The sequence below is a fragment of the Chrysochloris asiatica genome, unplaced genomic scaffold, assembly GCF_000296735.1.
Source record: "Chrysochloris asiatica unplaced genomic scaffold, ChrAsi1.0 scaffold00081, whole genome shotgun sequence".
Classification (NCBI taxonomy): domain Eukaryota; kingdom Metazoa; phylum Chordata; class Mammalia; order Afrosoricida; family Chrysochloridae; genus Chrysochloris; species Chrysochloris asiatica.
In genome coordinates, this window is record NW_006408599.1 from 8,761,920 (window position 1) to 8,784,211 (window position 22,292).

The 22,292-nt window shown below is 42.9% G+C and overlaps 1 protein-coding gene across 3 annotated transcripts in view; it reads left to right on the forward strand.

Annotated features, from left to right (window-relative positions):
- The window catches only part of ASTN2 (astrotactin 2), a 1,331,668-nt gene that overhangs the window by 943,536 nt on the left and 365,840 nt on the right, over nucleotides 1-22,292 (forward strand). For all 3 annotated transcript variants that reach the window (XM_006865679.1, XM_006865678.1, XM_006865680.1), the window contains one exon: nucleotides 20,152-20,276. In XM_006865679.1, the coding sequence (XP_006865741.1) occupies nucleotides 20,152-20,276 (125 nt within the window). The remainder of the gene's footprint in view (nucleotides 1-20,151; nucleotides 20,277-22,292) is intronic.

Genomic DNA, 22,292 nt, shown 5'->3' on the forward strand with positions numbered 1-22,292 from the left:
AGTTTTGATCATATGCTACCTCTTGAAATGGTCGAACACTGACCATTTCTTTTTCACACAGTATTCCTTCCATCTTCTTTTGATGCTTTCTGAATCATTCAATATTTTGCCCTTAGAATCCTTCAATAGTGTAAGATGAGACTTAAATTTTTTCATCTGGAGAAATGCTGAGCTTGTTCTTCCCTTTTGGTTTTATAACTTCAAGTCTTTGCACATTTCATTATAACATTTGACTTTTTCTTCGGGAGGTACTCTTGGAAATTTTGTATTCAATTCTTTTATCTTCTCATTTCTTCCATTTACTTCAACAGCTGTATGCTGAGAATCAAGTTTCAGTCTCTTCTGACATCCATTTTGGTCTTTTCATTCTTTCTTGTCTTTTTAATGGCCTTTTGCTTTCTTTCTGTATGATGTTCTTGATATCATCCCACAACTGTTCTGGTCTTCAGTCTTTAATATCTAATGCATCAAATCTGTTCTTGAGATGATCTGTAAATTCAGGTGGGATAGATTCAAGGTCATATTTTGATTCTCATGGACTTTTTTTCATTTTCTTCAGCTTCATCCTGAACTTGCATATGAAAAATTGATGGTCTGTTACACAGTCTGCCACTGGCCTTGTTTTGGTTGATGATATGGAGCTTTTCCACCCCCTCTTTTCAGTTTGATTTCTTTGTATTCCATCTGATGAGGTCTATTTGTATTGTCATCTTTTATGTTGTTTAAAAAAAACATATTTGCAATTAACTTTCCTCATAGTTCCCAACCATTGCATTCCAATGGCAGGTAATTACCAATGTATCTTGATTGCTTGTATGATCAATTTCAGACTGAAGAAGTTGGTAAGAGTAATAGTTGTATTAACTGGTTTTCCTTGTAGGCATTTTAATATTATCCTATCACAGGCTGCATTGTACTTCAAGATAGACCTTAAAATAATCTTTTTAATGATGAATGTGACTCCATTCTTCTTCAATTTGTCATTCCTGACATAGTAAATCATGTGATTGTCAGATTCAAAATGGCCAATGCCATTGCATTTCAACTCACCAATGCCCAGGGTATCAATATTTATGCATTCCATTTCACTTTTGACAACTTCTAATTTTCCTAGATTTACACTTCATACATTCAATGATCCCATTATTAATTAATGTTTATGGCTGCTTCTCCTCATTTTGAGTTGTGCTTCATCAGGCAGCTTTTCCCCAGTCGTATTTTGTCTGAGAATAGTCTGATGCTCTTCCTCGTGTTTCAGTAGTCAATATTCTGGTGCTCTTTGACAGTGTTCCACTGCTATACATAATCTTTTTAATGGCTAACTGTAGTCATATTGGAAATAGTATCTCTCTCTTGCTCTCTAGTTTGCGTTAGTCAATGAGCTCAGCTGAACCCTGTCCACCATGGGAAGTATTTGAAATACTGGTGGCATAGCCTCTAGCATCACAACAACAACACGAAAGCTACCACAGCACGTCAAAGTGACAGATGAGTGGTAGACATGGCTAAATACATCATAAAGAAAAACAACCCACCTTTAAAAAAAATTTTTTTTTTGGATCAGCAAGCTAAATATATCATCAGAAAAAACATTGTCATCACATCAGCTCTACTTACGGTGATCCCTTGTGGGTCAGAGTTTTACGGTGCTCTATAAGGTTTTCCCTTGTGAGTCAGAGTTTTATGGCGCTCCATAAGGTTTTCAGTAGTTGATTTTTCAGAAGTAGATCGGCAAGCCTGTCTCTCAGCGCAACTCTGGATGAATTCAAAGCACCACCCTCTTTGTTAGCAGCCAGCTGAGCACATTAGCCAAGTAACCATTTGCATTAGCCAGGGCTGCAGTTGAATATATACTACTCCCTGCCTACAAGTCATTTCAAACTCATAGTGACCCTGGAGGACAGAATAGATACATTTTTCAAAACTGTAAATCTTTAGGGGAAAAAAAACTACATCACCCATGGCAGGTGGGTTTAAAATGCTGACTTTGTGATACTTTATATACTTAACTCACTGCACCACCAGTGACCCTCAGATTTCTACCAAGCTAATTATATTCATTGAGTCTATAAAAATAAGTAATTATTATGACTTAATTTTACAAATGAGGAAACAGAGGTTCCTGAAATGAAATAACTTGTTTAAGATCATACACCTAGTAAGTTGTGTCTGAGGTCCTCTGATAATAAGTATAGGTGTGGTTATTACAGAAAAACCTGATGCTCAGTGTGATCATGTGATTGCATATGCACACATGACTGCTAACTAGCAAGGTTGGGAGCCAGAGTGAGACTCTTACAACCTATTCAATTGCATTTTGATGTAAGATTTTGAAGAGATCAAAAATTGCATTCATTAATTGAATTTCTGTTTTCCTAGATCCTTTTAAGTCTTGACACTCATTGGTTTTATGGTGCACTTAAAAATGATTTCCAGCTGCCCTGTAATAGTATATGCACTTCACTCCAGTTGTGATGGGATCTGGCAAATGTCTACATTAGGTGGGCCCTGGATTTTGGCAGCAACTGATATCAGGGCTGTTGAAATTGGGCAAGAAGGGATATGAGAGATGGTCAGAGCTCCTCATTAGTACAGTGTTGAAGAAAGCAAGTGCAAATATTGCTGCTTTTCTAATGCCTTTGGGTGTTTTCTTTCTCCATTGCTAATGACTAATAAAAAAGAGAGAGAGAGTGAATAAGAAAGCAATTGCTATTAGATTTCCTTCTACTGCAGTAGGTTTCTCATTTTCCAAAGCTCATTAGAGCTGGCTATATGGAAAGACATCCAAGGTGCCCCCGGGAAGATGGAAAAGACAAAAAGGGAAGGAGAAACTTCGGAGATGTGACCCCAGCCACAAACTTATACCCAAATCAGCTATCTCTCAGGCTTCCTGCTCAGATTCCAAAGTCTACCTCATGGCTTGGTTTTAAGTGTTAAATAAATTTTTAAAAAACACATAGAAAAAATGTTCTCCCTTTCTACTACAAGATATCAGTTACAAATGAATTGATGCTGTGTGGCCAGTTAAAAATGTGCTTTCATCTTTTTTTTTCTATCTGTTACTTTGAATTAGGAGTTTTGAAACATGGTTTTGGTTTTTGTCGGTTTTAGTTTTTGTCCCTTTCATTTTGAATCCAATCTACTAAAGTTTCAACTTCACAAACATTTATTGAACGTCTTTTTTGTGATTAGTGCAATGTTAGGAAGACTGGAAAGAGAGAGAGAAAACGTAGACCTTATCTCAAAGTGGAAGAAGCAGGCACACCGCAGTTCAGAACAAACTGTTGCAGGAAGTGGGGTGTTCAACATAGACTATGTTGGGCCACTGACAGTAGCAGCTCTACCACTGGTGGCGAGTAGCTTATGTGGTTTAGGAAGAATTAAACCTACCAGCTAACAAAGACATCCATGATACAATGGAAAGAACCCCAAAGTAGTCGTCCCAGATCGTGAGTTCTCATTATAGCTCTACCATGTGGCTAGGCAAGCTGTGCTCACTTTATTGGGCAAGGGTAGAAGAAAAGGATTTGAGGTCTATTCCTGCTCTAAAATGCACATCCCTCTTATTCCTAATTAAGATTGGGTAGCGAGGACATCAGATAAGAATGTACTAGAATTGTGCTTTGCTCCAGCAGCGATAGCTTCCATTTTATTGAAAGCCTACTCTCTTCAGGCTTTTCACTAAGTAATTCATATTCTAGACTCTATTAATCCTTATACAGGTCTGGGAGGCAGGGCTTAGTAGTATTCTTGTTCTTCTGATAAAGATATAAAAAAATCAACCCAATTGCAGCTGGGTCACTTCTGACACATGATGACCCCGCGTATAGAACTTTGCTCCATAGGGCTTTCAAGTTTGGCTGTGACCTTTTGGAAGTAGGTTGCCAGACTTCTGAGGCACTTCTGGTTGGGTTTGAAGCACCTGCTTTCTGCTGTAGTCATTGAGCACTTAACTGTTTGCACCACTCAAGGACTCTTTATCAGATGCAAAGAAAAGCTTCAATGTTCTGTCCACTCAGAGTGGGTAGGAGATGGAATCAGGATGTAACTCCTGCCTGGTGTGTCTACTGTAAAAACTCCTTCCAAAAATGTGAGGGAGAAGATGCAAAGTGGCCCATAGGAATAGGGGTTCTGCTCCTCAGAAACTCCCTTTTTGTCGTGTTTACTGAAGTCATTGAGTTACTCAAAGAACCAGAGAAAGACAGGGCTGAAAAGACCCAGTGATGGGCCATGGCTTTCTCCAGGCTGTACAGCAAGTTAATTGGAAAAGCTATGCAAGACATCCCAGCTTCCATTTCAGGGCAGGGCTGAGAGAAGGGGATGGATGGTGAAGATGTATACTAGGTGCTTTGGGGTGCACATGGCATGGGGTGAAGGGATCCTGAGAACAGAATGTGACTTGACCACCGGAATATGTTGACTACTGCCCTTGACTTGAATAAACAAAGAAGCTAGACTCTCTCAAAGATTAAAGAAAGTTATATAGAACCTGTAGTCTCAGGAGTGTTCCTGGGTGACACATGATTAATCACTCAGCTACTGACCAAAAGTGGCTCAAACCTACCCAGAAGTATCTTGGATGAAAAGCATGGCATTCTTCTTCTGAAAGGTCACAGCCATGAACATCTCATGGTTTCACTCTGCTCCAGATGGGGTTACCATGAGTAGGAATGAACATGGTCTCAGGGTTGAGGGCTAAGGGAGTAGGGCTAAGTGATGCCCCTCTAGCTGTCCTCAGCACAAGAAGATTCTGAAGCTGACCTAGTCGACCTGCTTGGAGAGGCAGGCTTTAGGTCTGAATCTGCACTTGGCTGCTTCTTAGCTGTGTGATCTGGGGCAGGGCTAATTTCCTTCTTTGATTCTCACTTATGCATCTGAAAAAACAAAACAAATAATGATAGTACTTGGTTAGAAAAATGCAGAACTGGGATCACATGATTCTGCAGGTCTGACTTTCTTTCCCCACCCAGCTCTAAGATTTTCTGTTATAGTAGCAAGGCCTCTGAGGCCCTCCCTTGAGGACTAGAGGGGGATGTGTGGGAAGGCATGCCAGAGGCTCAATAGACAGCAGCTCTACTTGTTCCAGGTGTTATGACAGGGCAAGAATCCTGGTACTGACACACACAGGCAAGGAGATGGAGGGTGAGGCAGCTGAGAAGAAGATAATGTTTCTCTAGCCTGCAATTTCTTTCAATTTCAGGGATCACAATTACCAGGGCAGGAGTTAGTAGTGGTCATGCCTGGAATTCTTAAGTGAGTTTGGAGCCATGGGTGAAAGCTGTTTTACATTTAGAGAGTGAAGGCAAACGTAAGGCATAACCCAGGCCTCTTTCACATTGTGTGTGTATTTGTGCACACCTGTGTGTGAGTGAGTGGTGCAAAAGGTCAACGAGATAAGGAGCTAGCCCAAAGTTTGGTGGTCTAAGTCCACTTACAGATGCCTCAAAAGAATGGCCTGGCACTCTACCACTGAAAACTCTATGGAGCACAGTTCTAATCTGAGACACATGTAGGGGTCGCCATGAACCAGACTCAAGTTCACAACCACTGGAGTCATTGGTGTGTGTGAATCAAGATGGGGCAAAAAGGAAAATGGAGGTGTGAGTATGGCTGGGTGGTGGGGTGGGTCCAGACAGCACTGAATAAGGCATATGTGGCCCTAAGAAAAGAGCTTCATCTTTCTCAGCCCTGGTTTCCTCAGCTTTATCATGAGGACAGTAATGCTCATCTCGCTATGCATAGGACTGGTGAGAAAGTTGGAAATGAAGGCATATGCATGCAATGCAGGGCAATTACTGGTATGAATGTGGTCGTGCATCTGGGCCATTCAGCCAGCACTGGTGTCTTCATTGAGCCAACGTTTTGCTTGTCAGCTTTTCATCTAGGGCAAACACAAACCTGTATTACTGATTTATGCGTTGCTTTTAAGAATACGGAGTTAGGACTGGTCAGATCCCAGCTCCTAGTCCTATGCACTTAACCTCTCTATGCTTCCTCTCCCGCATTTAAGAGAGAGAGAGAGAATACTACTACTTAGCCATACAGTGGTTGTGAGGGCAAAACAAGATACCATGTGCAACGCCTCTGGAATAGTGACTGGCAATGGATATTAGCTCTAGTAATGATACTTATTAATCTGTGTGCTACATGTCTGGGGAACACAGGGAGGAAGGGAAAGAGGGGCACAGATGAATAAGGCATGGACCCACAGGAGAGAGACTGAAGTCTTGCAGCTGAACAGATTGTGGCGCCCCTCTGCCCCCTCCCTGCAACATTTCCACTTAGCCCAGAGGTATTCATCCGTTCATTGAATATGCACTTATTGAACCCCAGAGTGTTTGTCAACTAGTGCGTCAGGCTGGATGCACAGCACTAACTAAGACAGAGTCAAGGACTCATGGTCCAGGGAAGGAGGCAGCAGGTGGTCAAGAGACAGGAATTCAGTATAAAGAAGCTAGGGAAGGGGAAGGCCAGGTGCTCTGGAAACAAAGAAGGAACATCTCACCGCTGAATAAAGCAAGAGGTATTGACAAAATCCTCCTGGAAAAGACAGAAAATGGCTATGTGGTCAGCAGATGATGGCTTCCCAAAGATGTCCACATCTTTATCCCTGGAACCTGTGAATATGTTGCCTTACATAGCCAAGAGGATTAAGGGTGGAAATAAGGTTGCTAATCAACTGATCCTGAGATGGGACTATTATCCTGGATTATCTAGGTAGGCCCTATGTAATCACAAGGGTCCTTAAAAGTGGAAGAGAGTTGCAGAATAAGAGAGCAAAGAGATGTGATGTCATATGGTGTGAGAAGAACTGGACTGTTTTGTTAGCTTTAAAGCTAGAGAAAGGGGCCATGAGCCAAAGAATGAGGGCAGTCTCTAGAAGCGGGAAAGGATAGACAATGGTTCTCCCCTATAGACTCCAGAAAGAACACAACTCTGTTAACACTTTGATTTCAGCCCATAAGGCCTGTGTGAGAATTGTAATAATAAATGTGTGTTGTCTAAAGCCGCTGAGAAGTGGAGGGTGCCGTAGGAGGGATGGTTGGTGTCAGAATTGGTAAACAAGCTTGGAAGGTGGAGGCAGGTCTGAACTCAATCTCATAAGAATCAGTGATTCTCCTGCTCCCCCTAGTGAGGTCAGAGGAGGTCGGAAGCCAGCACCACATCATTTTTACAGAAACTGAGCATCTTTTTCATGTGTTTGGTGACCATTTGAATGTTCAACTTGGTAAAATGTCTATTCAAGTTCTTGCTCATTTTATGGTTGGCTGTTTTTCTTCTTATTAGGTTGTCTAAGATATATATATCAGTTCCTTGTCTTTTCTCTTTTTGGTAAAGTCTTTTAATGAGCAAAAGCTGTTGGCTGTTTGTACTTTTGTTATATTTGATTATTGAAAGCTAGGCCTGACAGCATTACTCCTGCTTGTTCTTCTAGGAGGAACTTTATGGTTTTAGTTTGTGCATTTAAATTCTTACTCCATTTTTAATTTGGTTTTGTGTCTGACGTGAGGCATGGATCTTGTTGCATTTTTCTGCCTGTTTTTGTTGTTAGGTGCTGTCAAGTCGGTTCCGACTCATAGCGACTCTATGCTGTGCACAACAGAGCAAAACACTGCCTAGTCCTGCGCCGTTCTCATGATCATTGCTTGATCCCATTGCTGCTGCCACTGTATTCATTCATCTTGTTGGGGAGGTCTTCCTCTTTTTTGATGACCATCCACTTTACCAAGTATGATGTACTTCTCAAGGAACTGGTCCCTCCTAATAACATGTCCAAAGTATAGCAGACAAAGTCTCACCATCCTGACTTCTAAGAAGCATTCTGGCTGCACTTCTTCCAAGACAGATTTATATGTTCTTCTGGCAGTTCATGGCACTTTTAATATTCTTTTCCAACACCATAATTCAAATGCATTGATTCTTCTCCAGTCTTCCTTATTCATTGTCCAACTTTCACATGCATTTGAGACTATTGAAAATACCATGGTTTAGGTCATGCACACCTTAATCCTTAAACTGATATCTTTGCTCTTTACCATTTTAAAGATTTGTAGCAGATTTGCCTAATGCACTAAATCATTTGATTTCTTGACTGCTGATTTCATGAGTATTGATCGTGGATCCAAGGAAAATGAAGTATTTGATAATGTCAATATTTTCTTCATCTATCATGGTATTATTTATTGGCCCAGTTGTGATGATTTTTGTTTTCTTTACATTGAGGTGTAATCCATAAAGAAGGATGATGTTTTTGATCTTCATCACTAAGTATTTCAAGTCTTCTCCACTTTCAGCAAGCAAGATCGTGCCATCTGCATACCACAGGTTTTTTTTTTTTTTTTTTTTAGAGTTTTCCTCTAATCATAACACCACATTCTTCTTCATATAGTCCAGCAACTTGGATTATTCACGCAACATACATATTGAATAAGTATGGCAAAAGGATACAGACCTAGGATACATCTTTCCTGATTTTAAACCTTTCAGTATCCCTTGTTCTGTTCTACCTCTCTTGGTCTAAGTACAAGTTCCTGGTGACATAATTACATATTCTGGAATACCCATTCTTTGCAATGTTATCTATAATTTGTCATGATCCACACAGTCAAAAGCCTTTGCATAGTTAATAACGCATAAGCAAACATCCTTCTGATATGCTCCTCTTTCAGCTAAGATTCATCTGACATCAGAAATCATATCACATTCATCATCCTCTTCTGAATCTGACATGAATTTCTGAGGCATATAGCATATAGCAGCTCCCTTTCTATGCACTGGTACAATCGCTTTTGAACTATCTTCAGCAAAATTTTACTTGCGTGTGATATTAATGATATTGTTAGATAATTTCTATATCCTATTGGGTCACCTCTTTTTGGAATGGGCACAAATACAGATCTCTTCAAATCAGTTGGTCAGGTAACTATCTTCCCAATTTCTTGGCATAGATAAATGCGCATCTCCAGTGCTTCATCAGTTTGTTGAAAGATTTTAATTTGTATTCTGTCAATTCCTAGAGTTTTGTTTTTTTGCTAGTGCCTTCAATGCATCTTGGATTTTTTTCCTTCAGTACCATTGGTTCTTGATCATATGCTACTTCTTGAATTGCTGAACATCAATCATTTCTTCTTAGTATAGTGACTGTATATTCCTTTCATCTTCTTTTGATGCTTTCTGCATCATTCAATATTTTACCCATGGAGTCCTTCAGTAATGCAAGTCAAAGCTTGAATTTTTCTTCAGTTATTTCAGAGAAATGTTGAGCATGGTTTTCCATTTTGGTTACCCAACTCCAGGACATTGCATATTTCATTATAATACTTCACTGTGTCATCTCAAGGTACTCTTTGGAAATTTCTATTCAGTTCTTTTACTTCCTAATTTCTTCCAATTGTTTTAGCTACTCTACATTCAAGAGCAAGTTTCAGAGTCTCTTCTGACATCCAATTTGGTCTTTTCTTTCTTTCCTATTTTTTCATGACCTTTGATTTCTTCCTGTATGATATTCTTGATGTCATCCCACAACCCTGCTGGTCTTTGGTCATCAGCATCTAATGCATCAAATCTGTTTTTGAGATGGTCTGTAAATTCTATTTGGACATATTCATGATCTATTTTGGCTGCTGTGTACTTACTTTAATTTTTCTCAGCTTCAGTCTGAACTTGCATATGAGCAATTGATGGTCTGTTCCATAATCTGCCCCTGACCTAGTTTGGGCTGATGATATTGAGTTTCTCTATTGTCTCTTTCCACAGATGTAGTCAGTTTGATGCCTGTGCTTTACATCTGGTGAAATCCATGTACATAGTCAGCTTTTTATGTTGTTTTAAAAAGGTATTTGCAATGAATAAGTCATAGCTTTTGCAAAATTCTGTCATGGGATCTTCAGTATCATTTCTATCACCAAGGCCATATTTTCCAACTTCTGATCTTTTCTGTTTGTTTCCAACTTTAGCATTTCAACCATCAGTAACTATCAATGCATCTTGATTGCATGTTTGATCAATTTCAGACAGAAGAATTTTGTGGAATTCTTCAATTTCATCATCACTGGTTTTAGTGATTGGTCCATATATTTGAATAATAGTGATATTAACTGGTTTGCCTTGTAGGTACATGGATATTATCTTATTTTTACACAAGTGATATAATCCTGCTTTAAAGATTCCAACCTACTGAAAACAAAAAAACAAAAAGCATTTCAACTTGACAATGAAGGGCATAAAGCACTTTCTTTGGGTAACTATCCAGTCTATTCAAAGTTGAACTCTGCACCAGCCTTTATTCTCCACTGTCAAGCAGTTTCCCATCCCTCCCATCATGGCATCAGGTGCAGATGCTGATGGCAGAAGGACTATGGAAGGAATGTGACCTACTAGATCCTCTCTGGCATTTGCTATGGGATCTCTTGTTTGAGTGTGATTCTGGGCCCTTGAGCTGTTTTCCATTGTGGTATGGATGGAGTCAATGTATTAGAACCCTCTGCCCAAGTACAAGGTTGTAAGGTGCCTACTCTTTGAAGTCCCCTTGGATGTCAGACCTAACAGCACCACCATGGCCGCCTTCTTAAGGAGCTGGAACATCATGCCAGGAAGTCCTAATTGCTCTGTCCTTTCTGCCCTGTGGGTGCAGGACTTGGGGGACTGACTTGGGCCTCTCCCTCTCTCATTGCTATTCTTCCAGGGAGCTCTGTTTGTTGGTTGGATAAAGGTGTTTACGAACTCCCCAGACTATACACTGAGTCCAGGTGAGCAAACCCCATGGCCCCTGCTTTCCTGCACTGAGATTGTCTGTAAACACTATTGTGGTATCTGAGGTACTTGCTGACACCACCCTGATGGTTGGGATGAGTGTTGTTGGGGGAAGGGTTACCTTCCATAAAGCCGGAAGGAGATATTCATCTCTGAATGTTTTGCCTATCAGCTTCTCTCTTCAGCAATTCTTCCCAGCACTAGTGGCAGAGAGAAGGGCCTTTTTACTTCCTTTTCCTGTCTGGTGAGAACTCCCAGAGGCCACAGCCTGCACCATCTGTACATTAAAATGAAAATACTGCGATCTGAGTCCGTGAGGCCTGGCTTTTGATATTTAAGGGAACTTTTGCTCTCACACAGGTTGGCTTTCAAAACTATCATCTAGCTGGAGACACTACAAAGTCTTCTTTGAGATGCAAAGCTCAGCAATGACCCCCTTTTTTTCTAGGTGGGATTTGCTCTTCCAGTGAAGATGTGAATGCCATTGCTTTAGGGGTTGAGAGCCAGAGACAAATATAATTTATGTGATTGGAAAAGGCTTCAGCTTTATATTTTCAAAAACACTTTTCATCATTATACATTTGCACACATATGTGTCTACTGCTAGGCTATGCACAACTTGAGAACAAAGAATGTCTTTTTATGGTGTGTGCCTGGCACAAAACAGTAAAGATGTGTTGAACTAATTAGTTGATGAAAAGTTAAATGAAGGGAAAAATAAGTCTGGGTGCTTGATCAGGAATATTAAATGAAAACTCAAAATTGGGAAAATCAGAAGAAAAGACAGCTGCTCAATGCTCCCTGTGAAGGGACAGTCTGAGGTGGGTTTGTACAATCAAATCCTGACATTAGTTTCGTCACCCAGAAGCCTATTGACTCCAGCACATACAGCTTAGCTACACTTTCTAACCCAATGCTTCCCAATCTTGGGATCAGAGAAATAAACATATTGCCCCTGACCCCCAACCCTCCATTCCAGAGATGGAGAGTGTTTCTCCAAATCACCCCACCAGATAGAGACATAGACCAAGATACGAACACATCTCTCAACTCCGTGGTTTGGAAGAAACCACATTTCAGCCAAAGTTCTTTCTCTCATTTATTGAAAGGTTTGGTTCACTTGGAGGGCAGGGATGCAGCCAGTTTGAAACCAGGAGAGATGCCTTCATTGGTTTGATGCCACTCTTTCTGGGGACTTTTGGGCAGCATGGAGAGAGCTAGCGAACCAGGCAGGGAGAGTAGGCCTCTCCCTGCAAACTCTCAGCTCCCAGGCCAAGACTTTTTACCTTCCCTCCAGGAAACAATGCAGGCAGCTCTGGTTGGCTCTAGGGTGATTTGCCTCTCCTAAATACCTCAATTTAAATGCTAATTTCCCCAGAACTGAGGAGTGATAGGCTCTTGAGTACTGATGGCTGTGTACTAAGGTATCCAAAACATTCACACATATTCTTAAATGGAGGAAGGAGAGAAGAACAAAGGCCTGGTGGAGGGGTGGGAGAGGAGCCCAGCTCCCTTGCATGCTGCTATTGTTAGCATGGCTGATCAGAAGGCATCCGGATGTGGGCATCCTCAGTGGCAGTGCTCTGTAGGTTGGTCTTCACTAGAGTTCCTCAGTTGGTGGTGTGCAGAGTACACAGTCTGCCCCTGGCCTCCACACAAGGTCCAGCAGATGCTGATTGGGCTTGCGTGTGAGTCAGGCACTGTCTGGGATCTCTGTGGCTCACAGAGAGATTCAGAATCTAGTGTGGGGTTCAGATAAAGGACTTGACATTAAAGTGAACATTATATGAGTCATTTCAGGTAATCTCCCTCCATGGTCCTAGATAACAAAGATCATGACCCAGTTTGCAAATGAAATCACTAAGAGTAGACCATTGAAGTGACCTCCCTCTGGAGGTCACAGAGTTGGTAAATGGCAAGACCAGGAGTTGGATCCATGTCTGGATGACTTTCAAGTCCACATTCCTTCTACCAACAGGACCCAAGGCCACTTCTGGAATCGAGTCCAAAAGAAGAAAGAAAAGTGAAAGGAAAAGTGGGGAAATTTGACAAACTTTGTCAAACCTACTAACGTTCCTGGAAACTTTGACAACTTCCTGATGGCATTCCTGGCCCCATCCTCCTCTACTATGTCTCCACCCCTACGTGAACACACACACACACACACACACACACACAAGCCTGGCCCATCTGCTCAGGGAGATGATCTTTACTACCTAGTCCTTCTCCACCAGCCTATTGACTCCTTCTTATCTAAATTCCATGGCAGCCCCGGTGTCGGAGCCCTTAGAAAATTAGGAGAGAAATGAAATATGATTTTTAGGTTTCTTATGGAAGAACTAGAATTTTAGACCCAAATTCCCAATATCCCTTGGACATTCCATACTGGAAGGGACCCTGGGGTAAAACATCAGAAAGAGTTATATCAAAAGATGCTGATTATTCATGGATGAGTCTTGAAAACATTACAGTAAGTGAAATTAATCAGACACAAAAGGATACATATTATGTGATCAGATTGATATAAAATATCTAGAATAGGCAACGGCAGAAAGGCAGAAAGCATTCTAGTGTTTACTATAGACTGTGGTGAGGTAGGAATAGTTACAGAGTTTTTGATTTAAGTGATGAAAATGTTTGGGGAACAAATAGTGATGATTCTATACTGTTGTACACTGAACCTGATTAATGTCATTGATTGGTGTTGTATTGTGTGTATCATTTTAAAAGAAAAATAAAATATATAGGTTATGAGCACATTACTATAGTTTCTGGGTTCCCTACCTTCATTTCTTCAAGAAATGTTCATTGAGCATCTACTTTGTGCCAAGCACTATATATCTCCCTGGGAGACAGCAGTAAACGGCACAGGCAGAGTCTTGGCCCAGGTGGAGCTAACATGGTGGTGGTGATGGTGGTTGTGTGTCATGGAGTTGGTTCTGACTCATAGTGACCCTACATAGGGTTTCCAAGGCTGTAAATCTTTATGGGAGCAGAAAGTCTCATCTTTCTCCTGTGTAGCAACTGGCCAGTTGGGAATAATGACCTTGCAGTTAGCTGCACAGCTCGTAATCCGCTATGCTACCAGAGCTCCTTATAGTCTAGTAGGGGAGAGAAATGTCAAACAAGGGCTCCGATGAGTATATCTGTGGTTGTTGTTGTTGGTAAGTACTGTGGAGTTGGTTCCGACTCATAGTGACCCTGCACAGGGTTTCCAAGGCTGTAAATCTTTACGGGAGCAGAATGCCTCATCTTTCTCCTGCAGAACCTCTGGTAGTTTCGAACTACTGACCTTGTGGTTGGCAGCCCAACTCATAACCACTATGCTACAAGAGCTCCTTCATATCTGTGGTTAGGAAATGTGAACCCCTCCATGGGCGATATTGTAAGAGTGTCACAGGGGCACCCTCATTACTGTGTGCTCTGACTGATGAATTGGCTAGATAGAGAGGAAGAAGAGCTTTCTGGAGAGAGGGTCAATCCCACATGAGGCCCTGTGGAGGAAAGTTGAGGTACCACTAGAGGAACTCTAGGACAGTCAGTGATGGATAATAGGAGGCCAGGGGCACTACCTCAAAAGATGAGGCAGAAAGAATAGGCAAGTATTAGATCTTAAAGGGCCTTGTTGACTTTAATATAGCTTTTCTATTGTCTTCATGAGTTTCTACTTGGAATTTCCATTGTCCATAATGCCCAGATGAGTTCCTGGAACATAGTAACCAAACCAGTTTTCATCTACTTGATTCTGGCTCACATCTCAGAGTAGAACTGGACTCCAGACTTCCTTTCATGCATAATTTTTTTAGAAGTAGATCGCCAGGACTTTCTTGCAAGGGACTTCTGAGTAGACTCAAGCATTTAACCTTTTAGCTAGCAGCTGAGCACATTAACCATTTGCAACATAAAATGTTTGTGGAATGAATGAGACATCTCACTCCAAAAGTTCCTCTGAGTCTGTGGAGCCCAGGATCTACTATTTTAACATTTTGATGAATCATTTCCTTATAATGCCAAGGGAGACTGAACTGTTTTCCTAGATATCTTTTGGAAGATGTTTGTCTGAAGAAACAGTGGCTTCTTAATGTTGCTTTTTGAAACACAAGATTCACTTACGCATATACAGGCATATACATAAGATTCACTTATGCATATACAGGCACACACACACACAAACACACACACACGGCTTATCTGAGGACATAGACACTCACTCCACACTGGAGAAAACCAACAACAGATCTGCCTGGTCTCTTCCCTACAAGACTATGGCTGTCCCAGTCATCATGAACAGGGGATTGAACTGAGGCACTGAGCATGTTTATCACGGGCCAGGCACCAAACTAATTGATTGATTACAATGTGGCCATGGCCACTGTCCATTTCCTAGTTGTGGACTTTGGTTAGATCTTCCTGAACATCCATTTCTTTACCTAAATGGAATAATAATAATAGTTATCTTCTTGTGAGGTTAAAACCTATATCTTGGTACACTATCTAGAACATTGCTAATGATCAGATATTAGCACATTTACTCATTCTTCCTATTACTAGGACTAGTTACCTAGTGCTGTTACCACACACACAGAGACACACAGACACACACACAAACACACACACACACACACACACACACACACACACACACACATCTGATCTCTGAGCATCTGAATCCAGGCTGAGACCAACTGAGTTTCAGCCAGTAGCAGCCAACCTCCCTCGACACTTTCCCAGGTGGATGGATTTAGGGGATTCTAAGCCTCTGTCTAGGCTTCTGTTTGAGGTTCTGGGCACAGAGGAACTTTCTGGCTCTTCCTTCTATCCCTGTTTTGCCTCCCTCAATTGCTGTTTGATGCAAAGGTCCAGGGCGCCCTCTGCTGGCACACATGACTTGTGGCTGTGGCCCAGACGGCAACATTGGGGCCCATTGCCCAGAGATGGTCCTGAGTCTCTGCTGTCACTGCCTGGCCCTTCAGGGCTTCATCTTCACAGCTTTCCACACTGTCCTGCTAAGGCTCGCCATTCTATTACCTTCCTCCTTCTTATATTGTCCTTCCTACTCCCCAGAGTCCAGAGGGGGCACCTTCCTCCAAGTCAAAGGGCATGAGCCAGTCCCCTCTGTCCTGAGGTGACAAGTACCCACTGTGTTGCCTCCCATTGTCCCTTTGGAGTCAGCATTGCCACAGAGCCATGTCTGGCTTCTCCAAAGGCAGAGGAAGGACATGAGTCACTGCCTTCCTCCTCTGCAATTTAAGGAATTCTTTAAGATAGAATTTGAAATGGGACCCTCTGGTGGTAGAGTGAAAGATAACTGTGATCTCACTTCCCAGATTCACTCCATTCAGGAAAATCACGTCACTGCCTGGAGCTTCCGTTTCCCCACTGGTTACATGGGGAATGCAATTGCATTCATTTCATGATGTTGGTGTGGGCTTCTTGTTGTTGTTAAGTGCCGTCGAGTCAATTCTGACCCATAGAGACCCTGTATAGGGTTTCCAAGGAGCAACTGGTGAGCTTGAACCGTCGATCTTGCAGTTCAAACGGCTTTGCAGTCTGGCGCATTAACCCACAGCGCCACACCAGGACTCCGTTGGTGTGGGTAGTCCAGTCGTGATTAACCACAGCCTCTCTGGGTTCAGTGTGGCCAGGAGTGTGAAGGTTCTTCCAGCTCCGACCACACCCCTGGTTCTACAACATCCTGCACCTGAGCAGGTGTGTAGAGCGTGGACTTGGTACACAGACTGTCGGGGATGGGTCACAGTTACATAACGAATTGGTGCTCCTTCTTGTCCATCTTGAAACTGAACGTAGGGTTCTGCTGAGGATTCATATAAACTACTTGGAACAGTACCTGTGCAGAGTTGTTATTGCTGTTAAGTGCCGTTTAGTCGATTCCTACGCACAGCGACCCTGTAGAGGGTTTCCGAGGAACAGCTGATGAGCTTGAAGCACTGACCTTGTAGTTCAAATGACTCTATAGTCTGACGCCCCACAGTGCCATACCAAGACTCCACAGCACATAACCAACACCTCCACTACCACCACTAACCACCACCTCCACTACCACCAAGCTACTCAAGCTGTCTTAGAGGTGGTGGTGGTTATGTGCTGTGGAGTCGCTTCTGATTTATAGCGATCCTGCATTGGGTTTCCGAAACTGTACATCTTTACGGGAGCCTCGTCTTTCTTTCATGGAACAGCTGGTAGTTTTGAACTGCTGACCTTGAGGTCAGCAGCCTGATTATGCTACCAGAGCTCCTTAGTGAGCTCCATTTTGTAGGAAATTGAGGTTTGAGTAGTTTCTCCCAGTTACACAGCTAGGATGTGGTCCTGGCAGAATGGATTCCCAGTCTTCTGAGCCATCACCATCCTCTTACCACTGATGTTTAGGGTGTCATGGGAAAGGGACCTTTGCCCAGAAGCATCTAGTTCCTCTGCTCCCAAATCCCAATAACATGCCACACTGATGGTTATGCATGATCACTTGTGCTGTGTCCTCTGAAACGTTAAGGAGATCTTGAGTACAAGAAGACGATCCAACCCAACTCTGGATCCCAGCACCCAGCATAGGGCTTCACTTGTGGGTGATAGTTGAGTGACTAGAAGCCCCTTTACCCCTCTTTATCTGTGAGGGAATAGCAGCAGCCCCAAAGGTCACCTCACAAGGAAGACGTAGGAAACTTAGTCCCTTCGACCCTGGCTAGTGTTAACGCAACTTGATAGTGCTTCTGTGAGCCCTGACCAACCAGGCTGTTCTTTTGTATTCACATTGCTCTCTCATGCTTCAGGGTTTGCAAACAAACTGAAGATAGCCACAGATACCTAGAAGGAACCCATAATCACATGCATACACAGAAATAAACACGTATGATTCCACACATAGAGAGATACAAAATAGCATCCTCATATATTCAGCTGACTGACAATACCACTTCCAGCCCCTTCCCTCATTGGTTCACCTTTCTGATCAAGAGCACCAGGTTTGGAGTCAAGCATCCCAGCTCTACCACCTATTCACTCAGAACCTCATTTTTCTCATTTGTAAAATGAAGTTAATAATGAAAGTACTACTAAATATCTCACAGGATTATTGGGAATATTCAGTGGTCAAACATACATAAAGTGTTTAGCCAGATCCTAGCAAATGATGAAGATTTAATTCTTTGCCATTGATGATGATTTTGATGGTGATGTTGGTGATGGTCATGATGAAGAATATGATTCTGCTCTGGATTTGGACTTGGCTCAGGGGTCAGATAAGGAGAAGGTATTCATTAAATAAACGAGTTGATGTCACTTTGTAGGTGCCTGAGTTGGACTGGAGGCAGGTGAAACACAGACAGGAAGGTGACTCAGGCCACCCAATGCTTTCCCAGCTGCTTTTGAACTGCTCTGAGACCCAAGCTTCTAAAGCATTGCTTTGGCATCGCACATCCTTGGTTTCTTCAAAATGAAAATGATCAACATCCTTCTCCATTTGCTCTTCTCCTCACCCCCTTCCACTCTTGAGGTTGTAATTAGTGTCACTAACTCTGAGGATATCTGAGTATGAAGAGACCTCAAAAGTCAGGTGTTACCCTTGACACCATGCAAGCCAAGTGGATATCAAGTTTCCTGCCAGCATATCACCAGGGAAAGGAGGCTCACCACCCTCCTTGTCAGGCTGTCTCCTTCTGTGACACTGTATGATAAGCACTTGACTGGTAACCATGAGGTGAGTGGCTTAAACCCACCAACTACTCCTCAGAAACCCTTTACAGGGTCTCTGTGAGTTGGAACTGACTCAGTGACACTTCACCACAACACTGGCTAGACGATGGAAGCCTACCCCCTTAAGGCTGCCTCTGTTCAGGGTTCTGCCCCAAAAATTACCCAGAAAATGTATGTCTGCCATTTCCCAGATGTCCTTACAGGGGAGGAAGAGGTTCCTAAAGAAGGTAGCATAAGTGAGTTGTTAAGTGACGTGGAGGAGTCCATGAATCTGTATAGCATGGGTGGGGAACCTTTCTTCTGCCAACCTTTATAACATCATTCACAGGCCATATAAAATTAGCAACTTAAATTTTAGCCTGCTATTTCTCTGGTAGCGTAGTGGTTACGAATCGGGCTACAAACCACAAGGTCAGCAGTTCGAAACTACCAGCGGTTCCGCGGGAGAAAGATGAGGCTATTTGCTCCCGTAAAGATGTACTGCCTCGGAAACCCTGTACAGGGTTGTTATGGGTCGGAACCGATTCAACGGCACTTAACAACAACAACAACAACAATTTCATTAACATTTCATTGTTGTTGTTAAGTGCCGTCGAGTCAGTTCCGACCCATAGCGACCCTGTACAGTGTTTCCGAGGGTGTAAATCCTTACGGGAGTAGAAAGCCTCATCTTTCTCCCGCGGAACGGCTGGTAGTTTCGAACCGCTGACCTTAAGGTTCGCAGCCCGATTCGTAACCACATTAACCCACCCTTAATGTGATGGCTGGAATTAAGGTTGCCTTGGGCCAGACCAAATGATTTCATGGGCCTTATATAGGCTGCAGGCTGAACATATAGGGTTTCTGAGAAGCGGCTGCTGGGTTTGAACTGCGAACCTTGTGATTAGCAATCCAGTGATTCTCATACAGTGCCACACGAGGAGAAGTACTAGCTTGGAAGTAGAGAGACCTCTTTGAGTCTAGCCCACCGATTTTCCTTGAACATGTCACTTCCCTGTTGCAGGCCACCTTTCCCCATTTGTAAAAGTGGTATGTAAGATAAGCACTGTTAACAGCAAGGTCAGCAGTTCAAGACCACCAGCCACTCCTCAGAAATCCTTTACAGGATCAGTATGAATCGAAACTATCTCAATGGCACTTAACACCTAAAGCAAGTTTTATGCACAAGATTTTTAGGGCCCTTCCACTTCAACGAAAGAAACCCCCTCGCCTCCCTCCCCCGAATCTTCTCTCTTTATTCTTTTCTCTGTACAACTTACCCTCACTCCTGTTCCAAGCACACTGTTTCTAGTTCTCTCCCATCTTGATCATGGTTGTCACTGGTTCTGCAGAGGGACATTCAGCAGCCGCATGTACAGTGTCCAGTGTCTGTGCCTCAAGCAGTCAGCAGCGGTGTTTTATTCAAAGATTAAAACAGCCCTGGGATATGGGCCTCATTTTATAGACAGAGAGGCCGAGGTTCTGAGAGCTCCAAAGCGTGTTTGAGATCATATGGCTCGTAAGTGGTGATGTAGGTTTGTACTGCAGCTTGTGAGGTTCCAGCTAACTAACACGTTCTCTTAGAGCTGGCATTCAGGGTGCCAGAGGCATTCCAGCAAGGCACCAACCAGGGGCCTTGCTCCGCCTGCTCCCTAGTCTGATACAAGCTCCTCATTTGGGCAGTTTTGTCAGTCTCTCTGTTCCTCTCCACAGGGAGAACAACTTCATCAAGGACTTCCCCCAGCTGGCTGATGGACTGTTGGTGATCCCACTGCCGGTGGAGGAGCAATGCCGGGGGGTCCTCTCCGAGCCTCTCCCAAACCTCCAGCTGCTCACTGGTAAGATAGATGTGCGAGTTCCTCCCCAGTCTCCCTTATTACAGTCTCCAGGCCCAGCACATCCAGTATGGCCCTTTTGGTAGAGAGGGATGGGAAAGGCATCTGCTGTTTGCGACAGGCTATGCTGAACTACGGGCTTCCCTAAGACTCCATACCATGGAAGGTCCCAGCTGGGAGAGTAGGAAAATTCTCTCCAAGACTCAACAGCATTTTCTACTCACATTGACAGTATTCTGACTTTTAATTTAGTTTATGTTTTGCTCGTTTAGTGTTTTGTTTTATTGGTTCATCTTTAAGTCAATCTAAAGTAAAATTGTGGACTCCTCAAACTGAAGCATCACCCTGTTGAGTAGAATTTTAGTTACAGAACTTGATTTTGTTCTTGACCATACTTTGGGGTAGGTATTATCATTCCCATTTGGTAGATGAGGAATCTAGACTCAGAGAAGTACAGCGACCAACCCAAAGTCACACAGCAAACCTGCCTGTAGTAGAAGCTGGATGCTGTGACTCGAACGCATTTCCTCTTTGCACGCCACTGAGCAGCGTCCCCCCAGACCTATGTCCTTTACTGTGGAGCTGTATTTGGCAGGATTGCCTGATGCCCCAATGCTTTCTATCCCTCCCAGTTTACCCTTATGTTCCTTCTGTTCTTCTCCTACACTTTTTCTTGGGGACTATCCTAAGATGACAGACTTGGGTTGAAACCCTAAGCTCTGGAAGACCTTGGCACATTGTGGTTCACCATATGTGGCAAGAATTGTTAGTAATTTGCTTTGATTCAGGGATCTCTGGATGTGCCCTCAGAAGAGAACATTGCCTAAGTATATAATTTAAAATGTAAGCTTATCAAGAAAACGCCTTACCCATCCCAGGTGAGGATCTGGGATGGAGCTGGGTAAGATAGGCTTATAATCAGAAACAGGATGACAGTGAGTGAGTCAGTGGATAGTTACTGTAAGTCTACTGTGTACCTGGCTCTGTGGGAGAAGCAGGGATAACACAGAGGCTTCACACTCAAGAAGCTGGCATTCGGCTTCCTGTTGTTGTTAAGTGCTGTTGAGTCAGTTCCTACTCATAGCAATCTTGTATTGAGTTTCCGAGGAGCAGTTGGTGGGTCTGAACATTCAACCCTGTGGTTTGAAGTCCAGTTCTGATGCTGCAGTGCCGCACCAGAAGTCCACTGAAGGAGCTTATATTCCAGGCCAGAATCCAGGAAGGACCAGGGATAAGGAAAGAGATCGATGGACTGATGACCCATCACTGTGACGGAGGCACAAGGAATGGAAAGAGGTCAGGGATGGTAGTTTTATAAGTTACTTGATGATCAGAAGAAGTGCTTTTCTTTCTGATATGATGGTTCTAAGTGAATATAGCTGCATCCCTCTGTTAGAGATGATACGATACCCTCTCCAATCCTGTTCTGATGAAATAAAGAAATGACGCAGCTCTGTACCTGGAGGAGACAGAATAGATGGGATGGCAGTGATAGGTAGGCCCTAGGTAATGAGGTTTTCTGTGCACACTGTTTCCTCTGTCTTGAGCCAGAAACATGGCCTCTCCTTCCCTCCCCAGACTCTGTAGAGGAGGGATAGACGAGGCAGAGCAGATCAACAGAGAGGACATATTTATAACATAACACCCTCGCTCCAGTGGGCATCTCTTTGGGGATCATGAATATTTTACTTTCAAATGAAAGCCTCTAAAAAAAATTATACGATTCCTGGAAAGTCTAAGGAGAAAGAAAGACAGGGAAAAAAAAAAAGTTGACAGTAATGGACAACTTTAATACTGCCGTAATGTCCAGAAAGAAATCATTTGTTCCAATGAGATTCTCATTTTAATCTTGGTATCAAATATTTCTGTAAGTGCCTCCTCACCAGGGGACAAGAGAAAGGATAGAAAATGTGTCTGCCATTTGCAGAGGCACTAGAAAGCTCGGATACACAACAACACTCATCACTGCTGATGTGATTAGCATTTCTTTTTTATGGATTTTTTCCCCTGGATTATAAA